This window comes from Cyprinus carpio, unplaced genomic scaffold (assembly GCF_018340385.1).
Source record: "Cyprinus carpio isolate SPL01 unplaced genomic scaffold, ASM1834038v1 S000006753, whole genome shotgun sequence".
NCBI lineage: Eukaryota > Metazoa > Chordata > Actinopteri > Cypriniformes > Cyprinidae > Cyprinus > Cyprinus carpio.
In genome coordinates this window covers 1,792,354-1,815,878 of record NW_024879352.1, presented here as the reverse complement: position 1 = coordinate 1,815,878, position 23,525 = coordinate 1,792,354, and the positions used below count along the sequence as shown (strand labels likewise).

The following is a 23,525-nucleotide window of genomic DNA, read 5'->3' as shown; positions in this document are numbered from 1 at the left end:
AAATGACAGGAGGATGAGTAAATGCTGACAATTTTTATTTTTGGGTGAATTTTATTTTTGTGTGGTTTTTCCCTTTATATATTTGTTTTGTTTTTTTTGTTGTCTGTACATTAGCATATCTCTATGAGCTCTGACACCAGACCGCTGCATTACGGAACATGCTAAGCCACGGTGAGGCCTCCAGTGATCCCCTGAGGTGCTGAGTGCCAAGCCCACTGCCAGCCAAGCACAGCCCGCTCTGGATGGGGCATCATGGCCAGGTGACGGCCATCTGCTGAGCAGATGCCTGCCACACCTTGTGCAGAACCATTGGGGTTCATAGGATAGATTTCAGTCGGGGTCCCCGAGTCATCCAAATAACGCAGAGGAGCCAAAGAGCCATCGATAAGCTTCTTCTGAGCCTCAGGAGAACGAAACTGCATCAGACCTATGAAACAAAAGAGAGGAGTTTTTCAAGAGGTTCTGAGCCTCAGGAGAACGAAACTGCATCAGACCTATGAAACAAAAGAGAGGAGTTTTTCAAGAGGAACAACACATACTGCATACTGCAGGTCGGGGTCCCCGAGTCATCCAAATAACGCAGTACACCTAACAAACATACAGTGCAGAAGTTTTGGGATTTTTTTATTTAAAATTTATGATTTTTATTTCTTTAACAAATTTAAGAGTTTTATTTTTTGTAAATAAATTTGAGGAGTTTTTTATTTTTTAAAACTTTTTATGCTTAGTTTTTGAATTTATATAATTTGGTCTCAGACTTTCGGAACTCACTTTAGAAGTAATGCACTTCTACAGTGTTACGATGCGACCCAACCTTCTCCCAGTGACCAGATTTCTCCATGAGCGACCCAAATGCCTTAAGCATGACGGCTGGAGAGGGCAGGATACCTACGCTCACAAACCTCGATTCGAACCGACCAGACTTGTTATGGGTCAGAGTAACATCAGAACCTACAATAAAAATAAATTAAATAAAATACAGTTAGGGTTAAAATAAAGAGCGTGTTCTTGTAGGTTATTGTTGGTTATTTTTGGTATTTAAATAATAGGTTTATATGTTTTATCTATCATCTCTTTCATCTATTTAGCCCAGCAAAGCCATAAGCTGACATCCGTTACACACTCCTAGACTCAGCGTGTCATCACGGTTGCGGAAGCGATCAAACTCCTCACGAGCCTTGGGGTTAAAGGTCACTGTGGCAGCCCACCCTAATGAATAAGAAAATGTTAAAGCATTTGATTATCAGCTGGAGAACAAGTGCTAAGAGCCAGTCAATTTCAGTATACAGAGTGGCAAGGCCAGTATTTAATATCCTATGAGCTGAGTCACAAATCTAAGGTCATACGTACATTTAATGGTGGGGATGAGTTAATGCTTGTTATCATTATAGCAGAACTAACATACAGTTCAGCAGATTTGCTGCAACATGCAATAATGTGATTTTCACCTTTAGCTGACCCCAGCACATCTGCATAGCGAAAACCACCCACAAACACCACAGCTCGGAAGGGGTCAAGGGTCGTGGAGCCTGAGCACAGGTCCTGCATTGTGACATCCCACACCTACAGATCACATAAGAGAAAAGGTCAAATGTCAAAATGAATTAAACTCATTCTTGCTAGCAGCTAAAATTAAAAACTTTAAAAGCAAACAAGCAGCATTTCTGTAATAGTGAACAAATATCATCCCTAAATTCATGTAATAAAAAAAATGTACTTACTACAACAACACACGTATATTTAAAAACACAAACTTTTGTCTTTCTTTGTGCAGGCGTGTCTTTACCTCAAATCCAGCCATGAATAGAGAAGCAGCTATCTCTCTGTCTCCATTACTGCCTTCCTCTCTCATAACAGCTACGCAGGCTTTCCCAGAAGCTGAAACACAAGCCAAATATTTTAACATACAGGTCAAGTATGAATATGGGAAAGATTTGGGATTGTGAAATAGCTTCAAGGTCTTACAGAGCTCTTTAATGATGGGTGTTTGGGGAGGGGTCAAAGGTGAGCTTGATGTATGGCTGTGTCCGAGAAGCAAGCCCTTCTTCTTCCTCTTGGACACACAGTGGATTAGCCTGCAGTCGCTCCAGTTGAAAACTAGTACTTTCCCATATCGCCCTAAGTGTGGGTAGATGCTCATTCAGCACTTCCTGTCCACACACACTCACTATGACCTACAAGACAGTATGGAGAACAAATCAGCAGTTATGAATGCTTTTTTTTTTGCACACTTAAAAAAAAGTTCTGCCACACTTTCTTTGTGACTGAAAACAGAAAGACATGAACATCTTGGATGACATGGGAGTGAGTAAACTAGTGGTGGTGGTTGAGGAGAGACCCCCCCGCATGACTGTAAAGCGCTTTGGGTGTACAACAATACACAATAAAGCCCTATATAAATGCATCATTCATTCATTCATTCATTCATTCAGTAAACTATCAGGAAAATTTTATTCTGGAAGTGAACTAATCCTTTAAATCACTGAGGTCCAATAATATTCCACTGAATTCCATTAATCCATGCATATGCTTTAAAGTGAAAAGAACTCGGCTCACCCTGGCATCAGGACCAAAACCAGATGTTCTGCCAATTCTGTGACAGAGGAGACCAGCATCTGTGTATCTCTGACAGACACTTGATGCATTACGCTCACACACCTCCAAAACCAGACCAAGCTCCTCTGAAAAAAGAGCCTCCATCACTGAAAGAGAGGAATGAGGAAAGACATGAGACATTCCATCTATAGCTACTGTATGTTTCCATCCAAGCTGCAAATTTATTCTCGTGAAAAATCAGAATCATCACAAATATTAGAATTTCACAGAATTTCTCCTTTGTGTGCTCAAGAATACAAAATCAACACTTCTGGAGAAGAATTGTTATTTTTAACTGAAACTTCATCTATCAAAAATCACTTTCATAGACTGACAAAGTTTAAATAAAATAAAATGTATGTATATGATAAAAAAAGGTAAAACAAAAATGTAAAAACTAAGCTGTACTAAAGTACTTATATGTAAACTAAAATTAAAAATATTTATATAACAATTTATGATAATATTTATAACACAATTATAATAATAATAATAATAATAATAATAATAATAATAATAACTTAATAGTATTTTATAATCATATTATTAATAAATTAATGTTAAATCTTACCTAGGATTAAAAACAAAACAAAAGATAAAATAAAATAATAAAAATAAATTTGTTTATTTTAAAAAATAAATGCTAATTCAAAATATTAATAAATACTATAATAGCATATTAATAATACTAAAAAAGTCCAGTGCATGTGATTTTTTTTATGTGAATAAAACTTCCAAAATGCATGTTGGTATTTTCAATGCAGAAAGTAATAAAAAAGTGGATGGAAACTGGCTTGGCTGGGACAAGCAGCTTTAACTGAAAAGTTTTTTTTTTTCAAAACAAATTATTTTATTACCAACCTTCAACGCCTTCTAAATCCATCATCCATCCCACGATTCCCTGCAAAGGCCATCTCCAGCAGACAGGAAATGAGCCCTCCATCACTGACATCATGTCCTGTAGTCAGCAGTCGATCTGCAATATAAAATTAAAATCAACAGATTGTATAGAGATAAACTGCTGCGCTTTGACAATCAACAAATAGGGCCAGAGCAAAAACCATCTCTAGATCAGTTTATGGATGTTTTTTATTATTATTATTTTTAACAGTGCAGCTTAGGAAGAATGGTTTTATTGATGTATCAATATATAGGATGAAGTAACAACAACAAAAAAATCATAATAGCAAAGACTGACCCTGAATCAATATCTGTGTGGTGTTGAAGCAAGCAGAGAGTTTGTCCAGCTGATCCAGATCTGGACTGCAGTCTCCAAGTTGCCCATAACACTGAGCTAGAGCAGAGCCGCCCAGCCTGTATTTACCTGAGCTCCCAGGCACATACAGAAGCACACCTGAGAAAGGATGAGAGAGCGTGTGAGAGATGTACACACTAGTATACATTAGCAGAAATGTAAGACTGATATGAGAGGTTAAAATTGCTAAAAGTGTTTAAGATCCAGGATCAACCTTTGCCATCAGGGTTGTCCAGGTCAGGGGTCACAGTGGCTGTGATATCAGGACACACAGCATACACAGAGATAACCAGAGAGCCTAAAACACAAGGAGAGCAGTTTGTAGTATGACATAAAATGCATGCAGTAATGTATTATCTACTGTAGAATATAAATCACATAAAACTAGGACAAATGTCTAGTTGACTATTACTAGTACTAGTGAGTGGTGACTCCAATTAGTTAACTCAAGTAAAACTAGCTCTGAATTATGTACATTTATCTTTGCCTGCTATAAGCAACCATGAAATATGCTTTTATTGTTGAATCCCTCACCTAAATCCCTCACAGATATAACTGAATGCATAATTTTAAATAAATGTTTTTAATTCTTACAAAATATTATGTTTATTATATAAACATTTAATATGTAGACACTACTGTTCAGAAGTTCGGGGTTGGTAAGAATTTTGAATATATTTTAAAAAGTAATTCGTTCCGGTCATGGGAAAGCTGAATTTTGCATTTATTTTCAATGTTGAAAACAGTTCTGCTTTATATATTTTGTGGAAACTGAGATAAATTTATTTCAGAGTTCAAAAGAACAGCATTTATTTGTAAAATATTTTTTGCAATATTATAAATGCCATCCCTGCACTTTTTGATCAATTTAATGCATCCTTGTTAAAGTATTAATTTATTAATAAAAACTTATCTTACTAACCTCAAACCTGTAAACAATAGACTTTAAAACACGTGTGATATACTCATGCTATAATTTATGAGCAATCACATTTTTAATTTTTTTATGTGCTAGAAGAATCAACTGTTGTCCATCCCTTATTCAGACATGCATAACACTGGTACCTGGGGCTTTGACAGTTTCTCCACTGACACGTGCAACCATGCTGAGTGAATCTTTCCCCCCATCCACAGCCACTCCCAGCTGACCCATGACCTCACACATGGCCTGACATGCCTCCCACAGGAATGCTCCCTCTCCTGGCAGCTTAGCAGCCCACATCCAGTTACCACTGCACTTTTCATCCTGTGAAGATATGCACAGATATCCTTGGGTGATGTGTGTGTGTATGTGTGTGCGCGCATTTTTTTTCCAAATGACATGCACTCAGTCACTTAACATTTTCAAAAATGCAAAGGCTTCTTCACCTTAAGAGCAGACACTCTTGCTAACACCAGGTTAGTGAGAGCTTCTCCCACAGCCATTCAAGCCCCAGCTGCTGGTGACACCAGCCCTTTGATTGGCTGCTCGCCTATTGCCGTGGTTGCACCCTGGAGGCTGAACGGAGACAGGGGCAACAACAGCTACATCAGCCAGTGGAGTGTGAAGAGGACCCACACACTGTTGCTGAGCAACCAGACCAGTCACAGATCGATCAACCTGGAACAGGGTTTTGTGTAAAATGTATTGCATTTCATTTAAATCCCTTTGTAATGCCTGTATACTAGATAAGACAATGAATTAATTAAATATTTAAATTAAATAATTAATATATATTAGATATTTTAATCTAATTATTAAAAAAAATAAAAAGTAAAGATGGCAAGATGATACATTTTAAAGGGATAGTTCACCCAAAAATGAAAATTATGTCATTAATGACTCACCCTCATGTCGTTCCAAACCCGTGAGACCTCCGTTCATCTTCGGAACACAGTATAAGATATTTTAGATTTAGTCCGAGAGCTTTCTGTCCCTCCATTGAGAATGTATGTACGGTATACTGTCCACGTCCAGAAAGGTAATAAAAACATCTTCAAAGTAGTCCATGTGACATCAGAGGGTCCGTTAGAATTTTTTGAAGCATCCAAATACATTTTGGTCCAAAAATATCAAAAACTACGACTTTATTCAGCATTGACTTCTCTCCCGGGTCTGTTGTGAGCTCGTTCACAACACTGCAGTTTAGTGATAAACGGTTCGCGTCAACAATTAGCATTAATCCACAAATGACTTAAGCTGTTAACTTTTTTTTGATGTGGCTGACACTCCCTCTGAGTTCAAATAAACCAATATCCCGGAGTAATTCATTTACTCAAACAGTACACTGACTGAACTGCTGTGAAGAGAGAACTGAAGATGAACACGAGCCGAGCCAGATAACGAACGAAACATTGACTCGTTCTCGAGTCAAGAACCGTTTCTGTCGGACGCGTCCGGTTCGAGAACCGAGGAGCTGATGATACTGCGCATGCGTGATTCAGCGTGAAGCAGACTGACACACAGCGCGTCTGAACCGAACTGGTTCTTTTGATGATTGATTCTGAACTGATTCTGTGCTAATGTTATGAGTGCGGGTAAACCGAAGGCTTGAATCAAGGGCAATCATCGCCAATGAGGTAATTACGTCGAGCGCAAAAGAACTGGTGAACCGTTTTCGGCAACCGGTTTATTGAATCAAACTGTCTGAAAGAACCGGTTCGCGGAAAAGAACAGAACTTCCCATCACTACCGGTGATCCGAAAACTGATGCAACCGGTTCTTTACTCGAGAACGAGTCAATGTTTCGTTCGTTATCTGGCTCGGCTCGTGTTCACTCTTCAGTTCTCTCTTCACAGCAGTTCAGTCAGTGTACTGTTTGAGTAAATGAATTACTCCGGGATATTGGTTTATTTGAACTCAGAGGGAGTGTCAGCCATGTTAAAAAAGTTAACAGCTTAAGTCATTTGTGGATTAATGCTTATTGTTGACGCGAACCGTTTCAAACGATTCAGTTCGATTTGGTGAACTGGTTCAAGAAGATCCGGTTACATCGAGTGATTAGTTCGCGAACCGTTTATCACTAAACTGCAGTGTTGTGAACGAGCTCACAACAGACCCGGGAGAGAAGTCAATGCTGAATAAAGTCGTAGTTTTTGATATTTTTGGACCAAAATGTATTTTCGATGCTTCAAAAAATTCTAACGGACCCTCTGATGTCACATGGACTACTTTGATGATGTTTTTATTACCTTTCTGGACGTGGACAGTATACCGTACATACATTCTCAATGGAGGAACAGAAAGCTCTCGGACTAAATCTAAAATATCTTATACTTTGTTCCGAAGATGAACAGAGGTCTCACGGGTTTGGAACGACATGAGGGTGAGTCATTAATGACATAATTTTCATTTTTGGGTGAACTATCCCTTTAATGTCTGGATATATATGGAAGTGTATAAATTTGCACTACTCAGAACAGACCTGCAACCTTTTTCTGGCCTACTAGTTGCATACCACTGCAATATTCAACTATGAAAAAGTCATATATTACTATGCATGTGCTAAGGAGTGAGTGTTGTACCTTGTTGGTGAGGTAGCGCTTACTGGCCACTGCAGGCAGCCGGAGAACTCTCTCCAGAGCTGGAAGAACAGAAAGACCCACAGGAAGAGAGAGAGGCTGTAGAGACACAGCCATGCGCTCCAATACAAACTCCTAAAAAGAGATGTAGACCTGACTGAGTGGAAAGCAACATAAAAGTAAAAATCCAAAAAGCATAATTTGAACATTTAAATTTGGGAGTCTAGACACTGCAATTCAAAAATCAGCCAAGAGATGGTGCACTTCACCACAATTTCTAATTTCTTTATCGGCAATGCTTTTTATGAAGCCTTGAGCAGATTCAGACCATATCTGGTAGGGTTTAATCTACAAAATAGATTGTTTTTGCACCTTTTGTGGCATCTTTCCCAGGACCCAATCCAGCTCTAGATCCACAGGGCACCGCCCACTATCAAGCCCATTGGTCTGTTAACACAGGTCGTCCACCAACACAATCTATAGAGCAATACATGCACATGAGCAGTTGTCAAGAAGTTTCCCAAAATGCACTTTTAGCTACAAAAAGGTAGTTTGACTCACCTTGCCATCACCAGTTATCTTGTCCACAAAGTCAACAGGACATTTCTCCCTCTGACACACCCTCTCAAGGAAGCTCCGGTCAGAGGGGCGGAGCAACAGAGCATTGCTCTCCTGATACTCCGCCCCCCACAGCTCCAAAACACTGAGGGTGGGGTCACCTCTCTAAACATTTTAGGTAAAACATTTATATAAAACATTTGGACATAAAAATCAAGATATAGATGTTTTATGTAGTATATATCTCACCTTAAACTTGCTAGTATACAGGTCCTTCTCAAAAAATTAGCGTATTGTGAAAAAGTTCATTATTTTCCATAATGTAATGATAAAAATTAAACTTTCATATATTTTAGATTAATTGCACACCAACTGAAATATTTCAGGTCTTTTATTGTTTTAATACTGATGATTTTGGCATACAGCTCATGAAAACCCAAAATTCCTATCTCAAAAAATTAGCATATCATGAAAAGGTTCTCTAAACGAGCTATTAACCTAATCATCTGAATCAACTAATTAACTCTAAACAACTGCAAAAGATTCCTGAGGCTTTTAAAAACTCCCAGCCTGGTTCATTACTCAAAACCGCAATCATGGGTAAGAGGTTAACCCAGAAGGCCATCATTGACACCCTCAAGCGAGAGGGTAAAACACAGAAAGAAATTTCTGAACGAATAGGCTGTTCCCAGAGTGCTGTATCAAGGCATCTCAGTGGGAAGTCTGTGGGAAGGAAAAAGTGTGGCAAAAAAACGCTGCACAACGAGAAAAGGTGACCGGACCCTGAGGAAGATTGTGGAGAAGGACCGATTCCAGACCTTGGGGGACCTGCGGAAGCAGTGGACTGAGTCTGGAGTAGAAACATCCAGAGCCACCGTGCACAGGCGTGTGCTTTTGGACCAGAAACAGCGGCAGAAGCGCCTGACCTGGGCTACAGAGAAGCAGCACTGGACTGTTGCTCAGTGGTCCAAAGTACTTTTTTGGGATGAAAGCAAATTTTGCATGTCATTCGGAAATCAAGGTGCCAGAGTCTGAAGGAAGACTGGGGAGAAGGGAATGCCAAAATGCCTGAAGTCCAGTGTCAAGTACCAACAGTCAGTGATGGTCTGGGGTGCCATGTCAGCTGCTGGTGTTGGTCCACTGTGTTTTATCAAGGGCAGGGTCAATGCAGCTAGCTATCAGGAGATTTTGGAGCACTTCATGCTTCCATCTGCTGAAAAGCTTTATGGAGATGAAGATTTCGTTTTTCAGCACGACCTGGCACCTGCTCACAGTGCCAAAACCACTGGTAAATGGTTTACTGACCATGGTATTACTGTGCTCAATTGGCCTGCCAACTCTCCTGACCTGAACCCCATAGAGAATCTGTGGGATATTGTGAAGAGAAAGTTGAGAGACGCAAGACCCAACACTCTGGATGAGCTTAAGGCCGCTATTGAAGAATCCTGGGCCTGCATAACACCTCAGCAGTGCCACAGGCTGATTGCCTCCATGCCAAGCCGCATTGAAGCAGTCATTTCTGCAAAAGGATTCCCGACCAAGTATTGAGTGCATAACTGAACATAATTATTTGAAGGTTGACTTTTTTTGTATTAAAAACACTTTTCTTTTATTGGTCGGATGAAATATGCTAATTTTTTGAGATGGGAATTTTGGGTTTTCATGAGCTGTATGCCAAAATCATCAGTATTAAAACAATAAAAGACCTGAAATATTTCAGTTGGTGTGCAATGAATCTAAAATATATGAAAGTTTAATTTTTATCATTACATTATGGAAAATAATGAACTTTTTCACAATATGCTAATTTTTTGAGAAGGACCTGTAGATAACGGCACCAGCAGGTTCACTCAGCTCCTTTAACACATTTCCTACACAAATAACAAGAGGTTTTTACAAGTTAACATGTTTCTGTTATTGAGTAGGGAAATACTGCACTTATTAAAAACCTGTACCATTGCCCCCAGCACCCTGATCATGAATGCTTCCTCTCGCTCCAGGCAGGCCCTGAGAGCCTGGTTCATCTTTTGCTCCATTTCAGCATCTCCTCTCTGAACTGCACCAAGATCTCTGGCACTGGAGTTATCACCTTGAACCTAAAATAATACATGAATACACGCATGCATTAAGTTACATCACACAGTCTATGAAAAATGCAACACACAGACATGCTCTGCAAACACAAAAAAACACACTGAACTTTAGAGCAGCTTGTATATTAATTTAATTTTGATATTTTTGTGTACCTGTACAGAAGAGGCAGCGCCTCCCCCAACACCGATCCTGTACACAGGACCTCCAATTTTCACCACCTCCATACCTCCCGAGGACAAGAGGAAAAAAAAAAAACAGTGTAGTGAATAAAGAGATAAAGGCAATTTGTATATTTTTTAAAGAAATTCATACTTTTATTCAACAAGGATGCAATAAATGAATCATGGCAGCAAAGACATTTATAATGTTAAAAATTTTTAGATTCCAAATAAACACTGTCCTTTTGAACTGAAAAATGTATCAAGGTTTCCAAAAATGGCAGGACAACTGTTTTCAGCATTGATAATAGGGCTGGGCGATATATCGAACGATATGATCATGCGTATCTAGTCAGTAAAGCCGGTTCCCTGAATCGCCTTCGATAATGAACGCGATATTGCGTAGCTTGTCAGTGAACTACGGCTCTGTCTATTAAATGCCGCTCCATTTGAAAGCAGGTGATGGCGATTTAGCGCTAATCAGGGAACCGGCTTTACTGACTAGATACGCATGATCATATCGTTCGATATATCGCCCAGCCCTAATTGATAATAATAAGAAATGATTCTTGAGCACCAAATCATCCCATCAGAATGATTTCTGAAAGATCACGAGACTGGAGAAATGACTGCTGAAAAGTCAGCTTTGCCATCACAGGAATAAATGTATTTCTAAAAAAAAATTCTGAAAAGATTATGGTGCGTTAGGTGTATATTTTTCCCTGTGTGCCTGGTGCAGCCAGTTCTTTCTTCACATGCTGGTCCTCAATAGAGCCCAACCCACCACTGAACATGATCGGCTTGATCCACTTCCGTCGTTCACCGTTAACCAAACGCATTCCAAAGGAACGAGCAAAGCCTTAACGTGGAAGAAAAAAACAAGTAAACAACTGTAGATACAAGCTAAAAACCACAAATAAACAGATGGCTATTGTCCTGCTAGATTTCACCTGCTAGAACCGGTTCCCCAAACTTATTGCCATACTCAGAGGCTCCGTCACTGGCCTCTATGGCCACCTGGAGTGGAGGAGCAAAGCTGGATGGGTACTCCCATCCGTCCTCTTCCCATGGGAGCACAAACCCTGAGAAGAGAAAAGATCCGGATATGGGAAGTTGTTGAGGTTTATTTATCAAACAGAACAAATGGATTAACATTTTCAGGAGCCCAATGATTTGAGGCTTACCTGGGATATGCAGGTTGCCAAAGCAGTACCCAGCAGTACCTGCTATCACATGACCACCCTTTCCGGCACTCTGCACATCTCTGATTCGCCCGCCGGTACCTGTGGTGGCTCCGCTGAATGGAGCAACACCTGGGCATAATAAAGAGCATTTTATGACTCAAATATAAACATTGCTGTTATTGTTAACTAAATCTAAAAAAACTAATTGTTTTCATTAGATGAAATAAAGGTTAAATAAAATATTATTTCATTTTATATATACAGTATATATAAATTATTATTATAAAACTGAAATTAAATTATTATTATTATTTTTATTAGATGAAAAAAAAAACCAATTATTTGTTGGATTTTATGATGTAATAAATTTTTTTTCAAAATATATATTTTTTAAATATAAATATAAGAGAAAAATTTTAGTTGAAAGTATTTGAAGAAATTAAAATGCTAACTAAAAATACACAAATAAAAGCTAATTCAAGTCAAAATAAATTCAAGAAAAAAATATTGTAATAATATACAAATAACACTATTACTAAAACAAAGCAATGTTCAATGCGCTATATTATTAAAATATTTGCAAAAAAATTTGAATATTTCAATGCTACAATTAATATTTTGCTTATTGATCATGCTGTCAGTCATAACTATTTTAATTCTCATTAGAATTCATTTAGGTTGGCCTCTACCACATGTGTAAATGAATAAGCAAGCAGGTTAAATGTATTTAGGATCAGACCGGTGGGGAAGTTGTGTGTCTCTGCAGTGAAGATGATGTGTCTGCTAGCATGTTGGCTTTTATATGGACTGGCCTGCGCAGGGTTTGTGGGATACATACACTCCAGTTCCATGCCTTTAATGCCACTACAAACACACAAGAACCACATATTAAGATATTCTGCCCAAGTGCTATTCAAAAGGGTTGACATCCACGGTGAAGCATCTAACCTGCTGTTGTCACAGAATTTGATGACATTGTTCTGATTGCTATGGTGCTGAGTGCCCATTATAAGACTGAAGAGCGTATCCTTCTGCTCGTCTCCATCAATGATCATTCGCCCTCAGAAGAACCAGTGGCGGCTGTGCTCACTGCAGGGCAGAGAGAGCATGAGACTGTCATTATACATGTTATTGCAGATAAAAGTCACACTTTCCAATGGTGTTCATTCTCTGGAGAGCACACACCTGTTGGACTGAGCCAGATCAAAGCATTCTACACTGGTGGGATTTCTTTTCACCTTCTGAAAGAGTTCAGTGTAGTAGTCCAGATCCCAAGAGTCAAACGCCAACCCTGCTCATACATGCAGAAAAAGATGCTCAGAAATGGATGCAAAAGCAAAACAAAATATTCTAAACTGACCCTTTGCTAAGCACCTCCACCCTTGGTTACTGTTGATAACTCAGACAAGATAACCATTTTACAGGACATCCGGTTCATAATGCATTTGTTATGGTACTGTAACTATTACTTTATTATGGTACTGTAACTATTACTTTATTATGGTACTGTAACTATTACTTTTAACACTTCAGTGATTAAATTCACATAAGTTTATTATAGCAACATACATAAAAACACTTAAAAAACGTCTTGAGTAACATTTATGTAAAAAAACAATGTAATTTAATTTCTAACCCAGTAGACCTTCTTAATCTTAGATGCAGGCAGTGAACTTTGATGTACCCCACCGGCTTGCTGTCTCTCATACAGTCATTCATTCTTTCCTTTCAAACACCTCGTGATCTAATCTAATAGGCTCCCCTTATCTTGTGACAGCCACTCTTCCTCTAATCATGTTAAGTCTCATGTGACCTTAAAATACTGGATCATTATTTCTAGAAGAAACAGTTGCAGATCTCATCACTGAATACTGCCTACACACACAGTTCTTAAGGCAGTTAAGTCATTTAAAAAAAAAAAAAAAAGTGTTTATTTTTTATTTATAGATTTTTTTTTTATTTAGTTTGTTTGTTATTGTTGTTTTTTTTTATTGTTTTTTTAATATATAGCATCAGATGGTTACACTAGTACTTGACAGGGAATTTTTACAATTTGGCAAATCAGATGAAGTGGAAAATGTCATAAAGACCAACTATTGGCTGATTAACCTGCTTCTCACTAGGTATTACCATAGTACATCAAGCTAGTTTATTATCATTTTTTTTGTGGAAAAGTGGTCCAGACTCAAAAACATCTCTTACCAAGTTCATCATTGGCCTTCTCTAAGGCAGCACGACCTTTTCCTAGAATGTCCACTTCAAACACTTCCTGAGACTGAATATCAACAGCAAACGATGTGATTGGCTGGGAGAAAACGCATTCGGTCATACTGTCATACAAGCAGCAAATCAGTCTCTCCATTTCGCCGTCCTTCAAAACACCATTATTCCTTTCCTGGGGCAAGATGGAAATGAAAAATAGAGCTTTTAATCAAAATGGGTGGGAAAAAATCTCACCGAAATGTAAAGCTATTTAAAGCAATACTCCTGACCTTGATCAGATGCCTGCGGGAGAGCTCCACTCTCGTCACCTGGCTCAGACCTGCACTTCAGCAGATGGACACAGCATTGGTGGACCAAGCAGTGGAGAAGTTCAACCTATAAAGGTCAAGATATAATTGAAAGATGTGTTGTGAGTTATATTAAAGATTACACTGCCATACCATCATGATAAGGCAGTGGTAGAGGTTACCTGGGTCCAATCTCCACCAGTCTTGAACCATTCACTGGTTTTAGAGTGGGCTCCTCTAACAAGCTGACAGAATAAGAAGGAATAAACAACCAGCACAATCAACCTTTCCTCCAACTAATACGCTTGTATAGGTCGTTTGTCCAAATCCCTGAAATACGACCCATCAGAGCGTGTACTACAATTGCGCCCCTATCTGCAAAAGGTCGTTTTCATATTAATGTTTTGTACTCTTTTATTTGCACTGTGATTTGCGTTTCGTGTAGCTCAGTTGGTAGATTATTGCGTTATACCTTGATATGCAATCATGCTATCGTGGGTTCGATCCCAGAGAACGGACGTGCACGTAAAATGTATATGCTCCATAAATCATAATTTAGCATGATTTCTGTGAGGGTTAGGTTTAGGGGGTGGGGTTAGGTGTGGTCATTCGAACGAATAAGCCACCTAGTAAAATATGTACGAATTACTGTGAGATCGGTGTAAAAAGTCCACACATTGCATTTAAATAAACGTGCGTTTTGATTGGTAATGATGTTATACGTCATTTCATGACGACAGACGCAATGCGATACTGTCATTATTTTTACGCCCGCTAATGGCCACTTAACTTTAAAACATAAATATAGGTCGTAATAAGGTGCTTGCACAAATGACGTATATGGTCGTTTTTTGTTGGAGGACAGGCTCACTGGATGAAAACAACACTTGAACAAAACTGAGCCAGATTATGACACTACTGCCTTCTGTAGATCTGCTTTATTAATTGGTTTCATAATTGATGAACTCTGCAACATTGACATTGTTATTGAACTAAACTGTATCAACACTGAACTGACATGAGCTGAAATAAGTTTGCTTCATAACAAATTAACTCTGCAATGTTGACACTTTCACTTTCACTGAACTTAATCTAATGAACTAAACGGCATTGAATAATGACCTGTCTTTTTTAGAGCTGCTTTACAGCTGAACTTTAAATTGCAACATTAATACTATTTTCCTGTTTATTAACGCTTTGAAACAATATGTATTGTGCAGTGCAATTAAAATAAATGTGACTTGACTTGCCACAGATTCACAAACTCATTGCTATTTCATACAACATTCTCTCACCGTCCAGCTCTACATTGTAGCAAAGCTCTGTTATTATAGTGACATCTGTAAACAGTTGTGTGATCCTTCGTATGACCCGACCCTCACCTGTCTCCTCTTTTCTGTAAAACCGCAAGACAGGCATGATCCTTAAAGAAAGACAGAAAGAGAATATCCATAACCTGTGCTGTAAACTTTTTTTTTTCCACTGTGCATACTGGGGCATAATAGGAAACATTTCCTGTCTTACCTTAAAATTATCAGCAATAATATAAAAAAAATCTCAGCTTAGTCAGTTAATTTATTTCAAAGAGAAAGTTTTGTACTGATTGACTTCTATGGGGAAAAAGGGATGAAATTAGTCATGAGTCAAACAATAAGTCATGGGTTGTATCAATAAATCAATAATATCACGACTAACATTCTTTGTATGCATTGCTAACAGAAAAAAGAGTAATATATTACTTATAAGTAACGTTACTAACTGAACACTAAGAAGGTTGATTTTGGTGCATATTATGTCACAGCCATTTAGAATAAATATTGTAATGGTAACTTAGCAAAACAAGTATGTTTATAACTTCTCTACTTTATAATGGTAAGCAAGTATCTTACTTCACGGCTGCTCGAGTGGCCCGCTGGGAGACTTGTCAGATGTGTGATGATGTTGACCAATGCAGACGCCACACAGAAACACGTGTGTCAGTGGATTAAACACGAACCTTCCGCCACAAGGAGCAGCCTCTATGCTCATGCGCACATACCTGTGTTTGATTAGGTAGTACCCATTGAAATATTACTGTTTGTATCTCATCTGAAATGAAACAATAAACGAACATACTGATAATAAATGAGCGCTATTTATATGAAAGATTTATTTAGACCGCTTCACTTTTGTAATTTTAGTATTCTAGTACACTGTATTAATCTTTTTTTATTTTATTTTTTTACAGCCAAATTTGTTTGTTTTGGGACGGTCGTAACTTTTTCTAATTATATTATTCATAGTCACACGTTGAATTTTCTAATTTGCTGTATTTGTGTTACTCATGTTTAGAGTAACAAATACAATTTTAGTTTTCACATCATCCAGCCAGTCACAGACATCGTTATCGAGGTTGGCCAGCCAATCAGAATGTTTCTTGTACACACACTCCTCTGTCAGAGGTCAAACATGGCGGCGTGCACAAGGAGGACGAGACAAATGCTGGGCTTACTACGAATTTTAAGAAATTTTCCTCAGAATGAACGTATGTTATTGTGTTTTATATTCCCCATTACCAACACCATAATAGATGGTAAAAACAGAAAAGAGCACTAATGAGACGATCATTAAAACCATCACCTACCCAAGTGAATATCTCTGCGGTAGTTTATAAAGTTTACAGCCCTTATGTAGTGACTAAGTTAACTATTACCGATACCTAAAATGATTTGTACACATAAACAATATGTATTTTGTTTCTAGGACTTCTGTCGACGTCTGTACTGAGGCACAACGTAGCGTCGGATGGACCTCCAAAATTCACCCCTCCATCCAAACCAGTTATCATAGACAAAACACAGAAAGAAGCATCTCTGCGACGGTATGTATGTATGTTGTGGAATAAATGCATATGATTGTGTTTAGAGGTATAACAGGCTCCTTAGAAAATGTTGTTGTACATTACATTAATTTATTCATTTGGCAGACGTTTTTTATCCCAACAGTTGAGGAATACAACAAGCGATGTATCATAAGATGGCAATAAACACGAGAAGTCCCCGTGATGCAAGATTTCAGTCATCATTCAAAATAGTAAAAAGCTAGCAGGAAAATAAGAGAACAGAAAAAGTGAAGGCATATATATATATATTTTTAATTATTTTTAGAGGCAGTTAGATGCTCACGAACCATTTAAAAGATTCCAGTTCAAAATGGCTAAATTTGACAAAAAGTTTGCATCACTATGTATTACTGTCAGCTGTTTAATATTTATATTGTCAAACTTTTATTAGTAGCATGTTTCATGATTCAGTTGCTTTACAAAATAAATGTCTGATTAGGTTTTTGAGTCCAGAGTTCATCCCTCCTCGTCAGCGCACAAACACTGTGAAATTTTCAGTAGAACGGAAAGACATGATACAGAGACGGAAAGTTCTCAACATCCCAGAGTTTTACGCTGGTAAGAAATGCTGATGAATGTAACACACTGCAAGACTCCATCTTATGGTGATGTGTGATTGGATAATGTCCCTCTCTGTTCCTCCTTTAATATTATTTTTATTGTTCCGTGTAGGCAGTATTGTAGCAGTGACCATGACTGATCCTCACGTGAATGGGAACTTGAATCGCTTCGTTGGAATCTGCATTCAGCGTTCTGGAAAAGGATTGGGTGCTACTTTCAAACTTAGGAATGTGGTCGATGGCCAGGGTAAAAAGAAATAAAATAAAATCACGTCACATTTATTTTGACTTTGTTTTAGTTTTGTTTAATTATCTCTTCTGTAGTGCTGTGACCACTAATAAATATTAACAAAAATGAAAATGATTTACAATGATTGGTGAGAAAAAAAATCTGCCATTCCCGGCACTTTACAGTAGTGAATAATGCATTTATGTGGACAAAACACATATGAAATATAGTGGAGGACACAAAGTGAGCTGCAGGACCCAAGCTGTTCTAAACATGAGAATACTTTATCTAACTTATTTTGAATGAAAGAGCAGGTTCAGTGCTTTAAATATCCATATAGCCTGTATGTCACATGGCTTGACCTGTCAGGGCTTTTAATCTGATTAATCAAAGCAACAGTTGAAGGATTAATTGATAATCAAAAAAAGAACAATAGTTGTAACCCTTACTGTTCAGATTTATACTGGTTTCACTTTAATTGTAGTATCTACTGTATGTGAAATCTGAGTTTTGTTGCCATTTTGATATGAATTATGGTAATAGGTTTCCGTTGACTGTAGGTGTGGAGATATGCTATGAGTTGTACAGTCCACGTATGCGCAAGATTGAAGTGTTGAAGCTGGAGAAGAGACTGGACGACAATCTCATGTACTTGAGAGACGCTCTACCTGAGTACAGCACCTTCGACTTTGACATGCAACCTGTCCATTATGAGATAACAGGAGATGTTCCGGTCAATCCGGTAAGATGTTCCAGTAAAACATTTTTCATCTGTAACGTCCTGTAATGGTAAAATATGCGTGCTGTGTTCAGACACTAAATTTAAATACTTTCCTGTCTGTTTTTTTTCTTTCTCCTGCAGTTAAAAGTAAAAATGAGGCCAAAGCCATGGTCTAAACGTTGGGAGCGTCCCAAGTTTAACATTAAGGGTATCCGCTTTGATTTATGTTTGACCCCGGAGATGATGGAGCATGCTCAGAAATGGGCAGAACCGTGGAGGCCGTACGATATGCTGAAAGAGTATGACACATCCAGCCTAGAGGAGCAGATCTTCAAGGAGGTACAGGAAAATCTCAGAAAGTGAACAGTCCAAACCACTTCCGGCCTGGACAGAGATAATCCCTTTGAATGGACATGAGGCTAAGGTGACAGCTTTTAAGATGCTGAAAGGATCTGACTTTGATGAGACATGCTGATGTGGTTCGCCTCAAAATGGATTCTGGAGATACATTCGGATGACTACATCTGATACAACAGTGTGTATTTTACGTGCATCTCACCAGCTCAACTGCTGATGTTATCTACAAATAACCATCTTAAATGTAAAGAAATGCAATTATTTCTGTGCAGTTTTTTATCATCCTATATTTGTGCCATTAGTGTCTGCAAATGCAATTGTGAATGCAGTGATCCTGCTGCCTTGCAATTAGTCACTCTGAGCAATAGAGGGCAGCAGAGAACACTTCAAAAATGTAAATTGCTATCTGAATAGTAAATAAAATATCCTGTATCTATCTTCTGTATTTAAAAAAATAAAATTGATTAAAGTTGTTTCATGTAGTCTAATTTTGCAGTTGTTCACAGTCTGAAAATAAATTACACTACCGGGATTAGTAATTTTTTTTTTTTGAGTGTGATTAATACTTTTAATTCAGCAAGGATACATTTTTTTAGCTTTCTATTCAAGAAAGAAATCATTACATACATTAAAACAGGAAACGGTTATATTATTTCTTAATATTACTGTTTTTACTGTTACTTTTTTATTTTAAAAAATATATGGAGCATTGGGGAGCATAAGAGACTTTTTTTTTCATTTCGAAACATTTAAAAATCTTATGACTTCAAGCTTTTAAATTGTGTGTATGAAAAGAAAGAGGCAGTTTTTAACAGCAAAACTGTTCTCAAGATGAAGTTTCTACATGGATTGCATAGAGTGGAATACATGGATTAACTTGAGAAACTGAGATTATATAAACAGATGTTAATTTGTACTACAGATTAAAGACTATTAAAGAGGAAATACATATTCATTTAATATGTATTTCCTCTTTAATAGTCTAGTTAATATACTTTTAATAGCCAATAGTTTATTATCACAGTAAAACAACTTAAATCAGCATGAGATGGCATTAGAGTGGTTCTGGGTACTTTTCAACTCAAAGCCTAAATAAACCCAGGCTTGGACACCAGCTGGAATTTAGGCTTGTTTGGAGTGTTTTAATACTAAATTCGCAACCTTTTGAAACAGCTGCTCAATTACATCTCAATATACCAAGCATCAATTCTCCACTTAAAGGAGTGCACAGATTTTTATTTCAGTGACTTCTAATGTCCAGGCGTACTATTTCAGTTCAGACGCTCTGCTCGATATTTATAATCCACAGCGTGAGCTTGTCACATTATTTTAGTGACATGGTATTTCGTCCGAGCTCATCTGGAGCCGCTCTCGCTAATCCTCGTGCACATCTGTGCAGCGCGAGCGCTACGGAGAGCGACCGCGCGAAGCTCCGCCCATCCTGCTGTCGCCAGTGACGGCAGCCCTATCGCTTGTGCATAGTGAAACAACGCCGCAGTCAGCGATCTGCAGTGAGCAGGTACAGCCGAGCCTTCACCTGGATACCAAAACCACACATCGCCCCTTATCCGAGGATATTTCCGGTTACACTGGCTCTGGTTTTATGAAATTACAATAACACTGTGGCGTTCTCTTTCGCGATATGCACGGTAAGCTTTTATCTTTTGCCTGTAGGTTACTCTATTTGTGATGCTTGAAATAAGGTTTCAGTCTATTGTTAATATTTACAAATATCTTAGTCTACATGTTCTATGTTTAATGAGCATTTTTTTAGAAGCTTAATCATTTTGTCTGAGAGAAAAGAGCGCAGTTTCGGAACAAAACCCGTAACGTGCTCGAGAGGAGCGGAATCGCCGTCATTGATTTCAATCACTAACGGTCAAACTTGTTGTGCAGGTTGTGAACTTATACAGCAACTCAATCCCGTTTAAGCTCTATAATTAAGATGAAACATAAGAGCTGGACCATTGTAAGTGTTTCCCAGCGGGACGCTGAAAGTGTCGTCAGAGATGCAACACACCTGTCTGTCCCACTAGTGCACCTGCCTCCAGGATACCTGTGTACATACAGCGACCCTCATCATCCAGCCTCAATAAATATAGAAAATGTATTTTTATCTACTAAATCAACGCTTAGTGCAGAGTTCATGTTTCATCGATGTTAAATGATGAAATGAAATTTTCACAGTAAATTAAAATTATTTTAACATTTATTAAATTTGCCAGTTTTATAGCAGTATTGTATTATGTAGATAGATTTATTTATCTATTTAACTTATTTTTGCTTTTTCTTGTTTATTGTCTCATCCAGATATTCAGGACTAGTTGATTCTTAAAATAATACATTTGGTCCCAGTCAGCCCTTGAAAAAAAAAAAAAAATATATATATATATATCTTATATGTATATATATATATATATATATATAATATATATATATATATATATATATATATATAATCTATATTATTTGGCCCTTATATATGTTTATTGGGGTGAGTGTGTAATGTGAAGGCATGCATTTAGCATACAATGTTAAGAATAGCTATGAATGAACTATTCTTATATTATACTGCATACCCCAATCAGCCCTGAAGCTATAATGCAAAGAGTTAATTTTTGTTTTGACAGAAAAATTTGTTGACCTCAACCCTTTAATGATAATACCAATGATTTTTTTAAAGTAACACTTTCCAGTGAATTCCCATTAGTTAATACATTATATAATGCAAAGAGTTAATTTTGTGTTAATTAATATTTGTTAATGTAAGTCCTTTAAATAATATTAACATATACAGCTTTTGATTTATATAATGTATTAGTACATGTTAAAATTAACATTAACTAATTTTTATAAATGCTTTAGAAAGATTTTTTATGTTGTTAATGTTAAATGTTAATATATTTAAGAAATGTAAACAGAATTGATCCTGTTTGTAAAGTCTTACTGATTCTGGATCAGGAGGGCCAACACAACTTTGTGACACCGAGTTGGGAGTCAGAAAAGATACATATACCAGCCAACACCGGTTTCATCATGTCATTCATTAGTATTACTCAGAACTTACTCAGAAGATTACCCTGCAATGTGAAGTGTGACCCAGGCTATTTCCTTTGAAGTTTTTTAGATTCACAGACTGTTGTAGAAGTAGGTTATGTAGTGTGTGCCAACTGCCATATATTCTCATAACTCTCTCCCTCCAAGGCTACCGCTGTTAATCAAAGCACAGAGGCTACAATCTGTTTCGGCTCTTGCATCCTCTCAGTATGTGGGGCATGGGCCAGTCGCAGTTGTAAATAACCTGCGTGATGAATGGATGAGTCTTGAGTCTGGTCAGGGGAAATATGCTGACCATCATTTCTTTTCTCTTATCGGTACGGTAGATGGCTTATTTTATTATAATGTTGTTTTGTTTGTTTGCTGACATTGATTTGTTTGTAATTATCGTAGGGGGAAATCAGTTATTTTGTTTTAAAAGCATCAGTGTTCTGGAATAATGCTGTGTTGTTTAATGTTTGGTTCGATTCTGTTGAGATTTTTGAGGTGTAAAATCTTTGAGTAAATGTCAGTAGAATTTATACCTTATTGTGATTGTCCTTGGAAGACGTAAATCCTTTGCAAGTCAGAATTGTGCTGACATCACATGCATATGCAGGCAAGGCCTTAAAGCATCTGTTCGGATGACAAAATTTTCCTGCAAGATTAATAGTAGTTATGTTCATGTATACAAGATTGCATCATATTGCTGTATGCTATCGTTTGGGGTGAGTGAGAAGAATCCTGATAAAAATATATCCTGGGTTCCCCAAAACAAAATATATTAAGCAGCATAAACTGTTTTCAGCAATTGATAATAATAAGAAATTTTTCATGAGCACCAAATCAGGATATTAGAAGGATTTCTGTAGGATCATGCGACACAAAGACTGGTAGTAATGGCTGTTGAAAATTCAGCTTTGGCATAAAAGGAATAAATTACATTTTGAAATGTATTCAAATAGAACACAGTTATTTTAAATTGCAATACTATTTCACAGCATTACTGTGTTTACTGTATTTCGATCAAATAAATGCAGCTTTCAGAAACCATAAGAGACTTCTTTTAAAACCATTAAAAAACTTACTGAATCCAAACATTAAGTGTACGTAATGTGTATGTATGGATATCTTAGAGTGCACCAATGAAAATGAATTAAAATATTGTGAATTTGCTGAATAAAATGAATTGACATCATGTCAGCAGAGATTGTCATTTTGCAAGACAGATTGAATTAAAAGTGCTTGATATAAAGTGTGGATGGTTGACGTGCCATGCTTTCTATTTGAGTTTCATATCTCGTTTAATAGATTTTTCACTCTTGAATGCCAACCAGCCATGTTCTGTGTGAGTACTGGTGTGTGTGTGCGAATCTTCCAGTGTGAACAGGGTGGAGTGCCCCAGAAACATGCCTTATATGTCACACACACAGAGAGGATAACTTACTAGAGGATGTTGGCTGCCCTAAATAGTAGTACTGTGTGTGTGTGTGTGTGTGTGAGAGAGAGAGCGAGTTTACCCAATGAGATAAAGGGAGGAGAGAAAGGGATAAAGGAAAGGGAATGACATGGTTTGTGTGTGACTATGTGTCCTCAAAATCCTTTTTTAATATAATCAAAACAGCGAGAGTCATATTCCTCTTGCATCCATCCAGAGCACCACAATCTCGTACTGTTGAAATATCAATGGAGTTACCGAGTTAACAGTTACAAAACTTCACCTACTGTTCTTGTTCACCTTCAAATTTAAAAAAGTTTCTCTAAGCTTGTTGTGCACCTGGTGTTAAGGAGAGAAAAGAGAATTCTGCATGGAATAAGAATGATGGATGTGTCGTCTCTGAACTTAAAAAAAGGTTTGCATGTTGGATGGCGGACTTGAGTAAAAA

The 23,525-nt window shown here is 37.6% G+C and overlaps 1 protein-coding gene and 2 pseudogenes across 2 annotated transcripts; 2 read left to right on the top strand and 1 right to left on the bottom strand.

Annotated features, from left to right (window-relative positions):
* Positions 1–110: 110 nt before the first annotated feature.
* Positions 111–16,189, bottom strand: LOC109088080 (annotated as a pseudogene).
* A 34-nt stretch (positions 16,190–16,223) lies between these two features.
* On the top strand, positions 16,224–19,076 carry LOC109048967 (39S ribosomal protein L19, mitochondrial-like). Of its 2 annotated transcripts, none has more exons than XM_019066629.2 (6): positions 16,224–16,379; positions 16,598–16,715; positions 17,176–17,294; positions 17,409–17,543; positions 18,086–18,267; positions 18,388–19,076. In XM_019066629.2, the coding sequence occupies exons 1-6, from the start codon at positions 16,265–16,267 to the stop codon at positions 18,607–18,609; spliced, it is 891 nt and encodes a 296-aa protein (XP_018922174.2). In that variant the 5' UTR covers positions 16,224–16,264; the 3' UTR covers positions 18,610–19,076. The 2 variants fall into 2 exon arrangements, with proteins under 2 accessions (XP_018922174.2, XP_018922175.2); XM_019066630.2 differs by having other exon boundaries at positions 16,292–16,497.
* Positions 19,077–19,847: 771 nt separating this feature from the next.
* The window catches only part of LOC109113808, a 39,503-nt pseudogene continuing 35,825 nt past the window's right edge, over positions 19,848–23,525 (top strand).

Excerpts from the sequence above, each read along its gene's own strand:
- LOC109048967 (XM_019066629.2), top strand. The coding sequence starts at position 16,265 with ATGTTTCTTGTACACACACTCCTCTGTCAGAGGTCAAACATGGCGGCG. Across the intron at positions 16,380-16,597 it reads AAATTTTCCTCAGAATGAAC|GACTTCTGTCGACGTCTGTA; the intron begins GTATGTTATTGT and ends TTTTGTTTCTAG. Across the intron at positions 17,295-17,408 it reads CATCCCAGAGTTTTACGCTG|GCAGTATTGTAGCAGTGACC; the intron begins GTAAGAAATGCT and ends TGTTCCGTGTAG.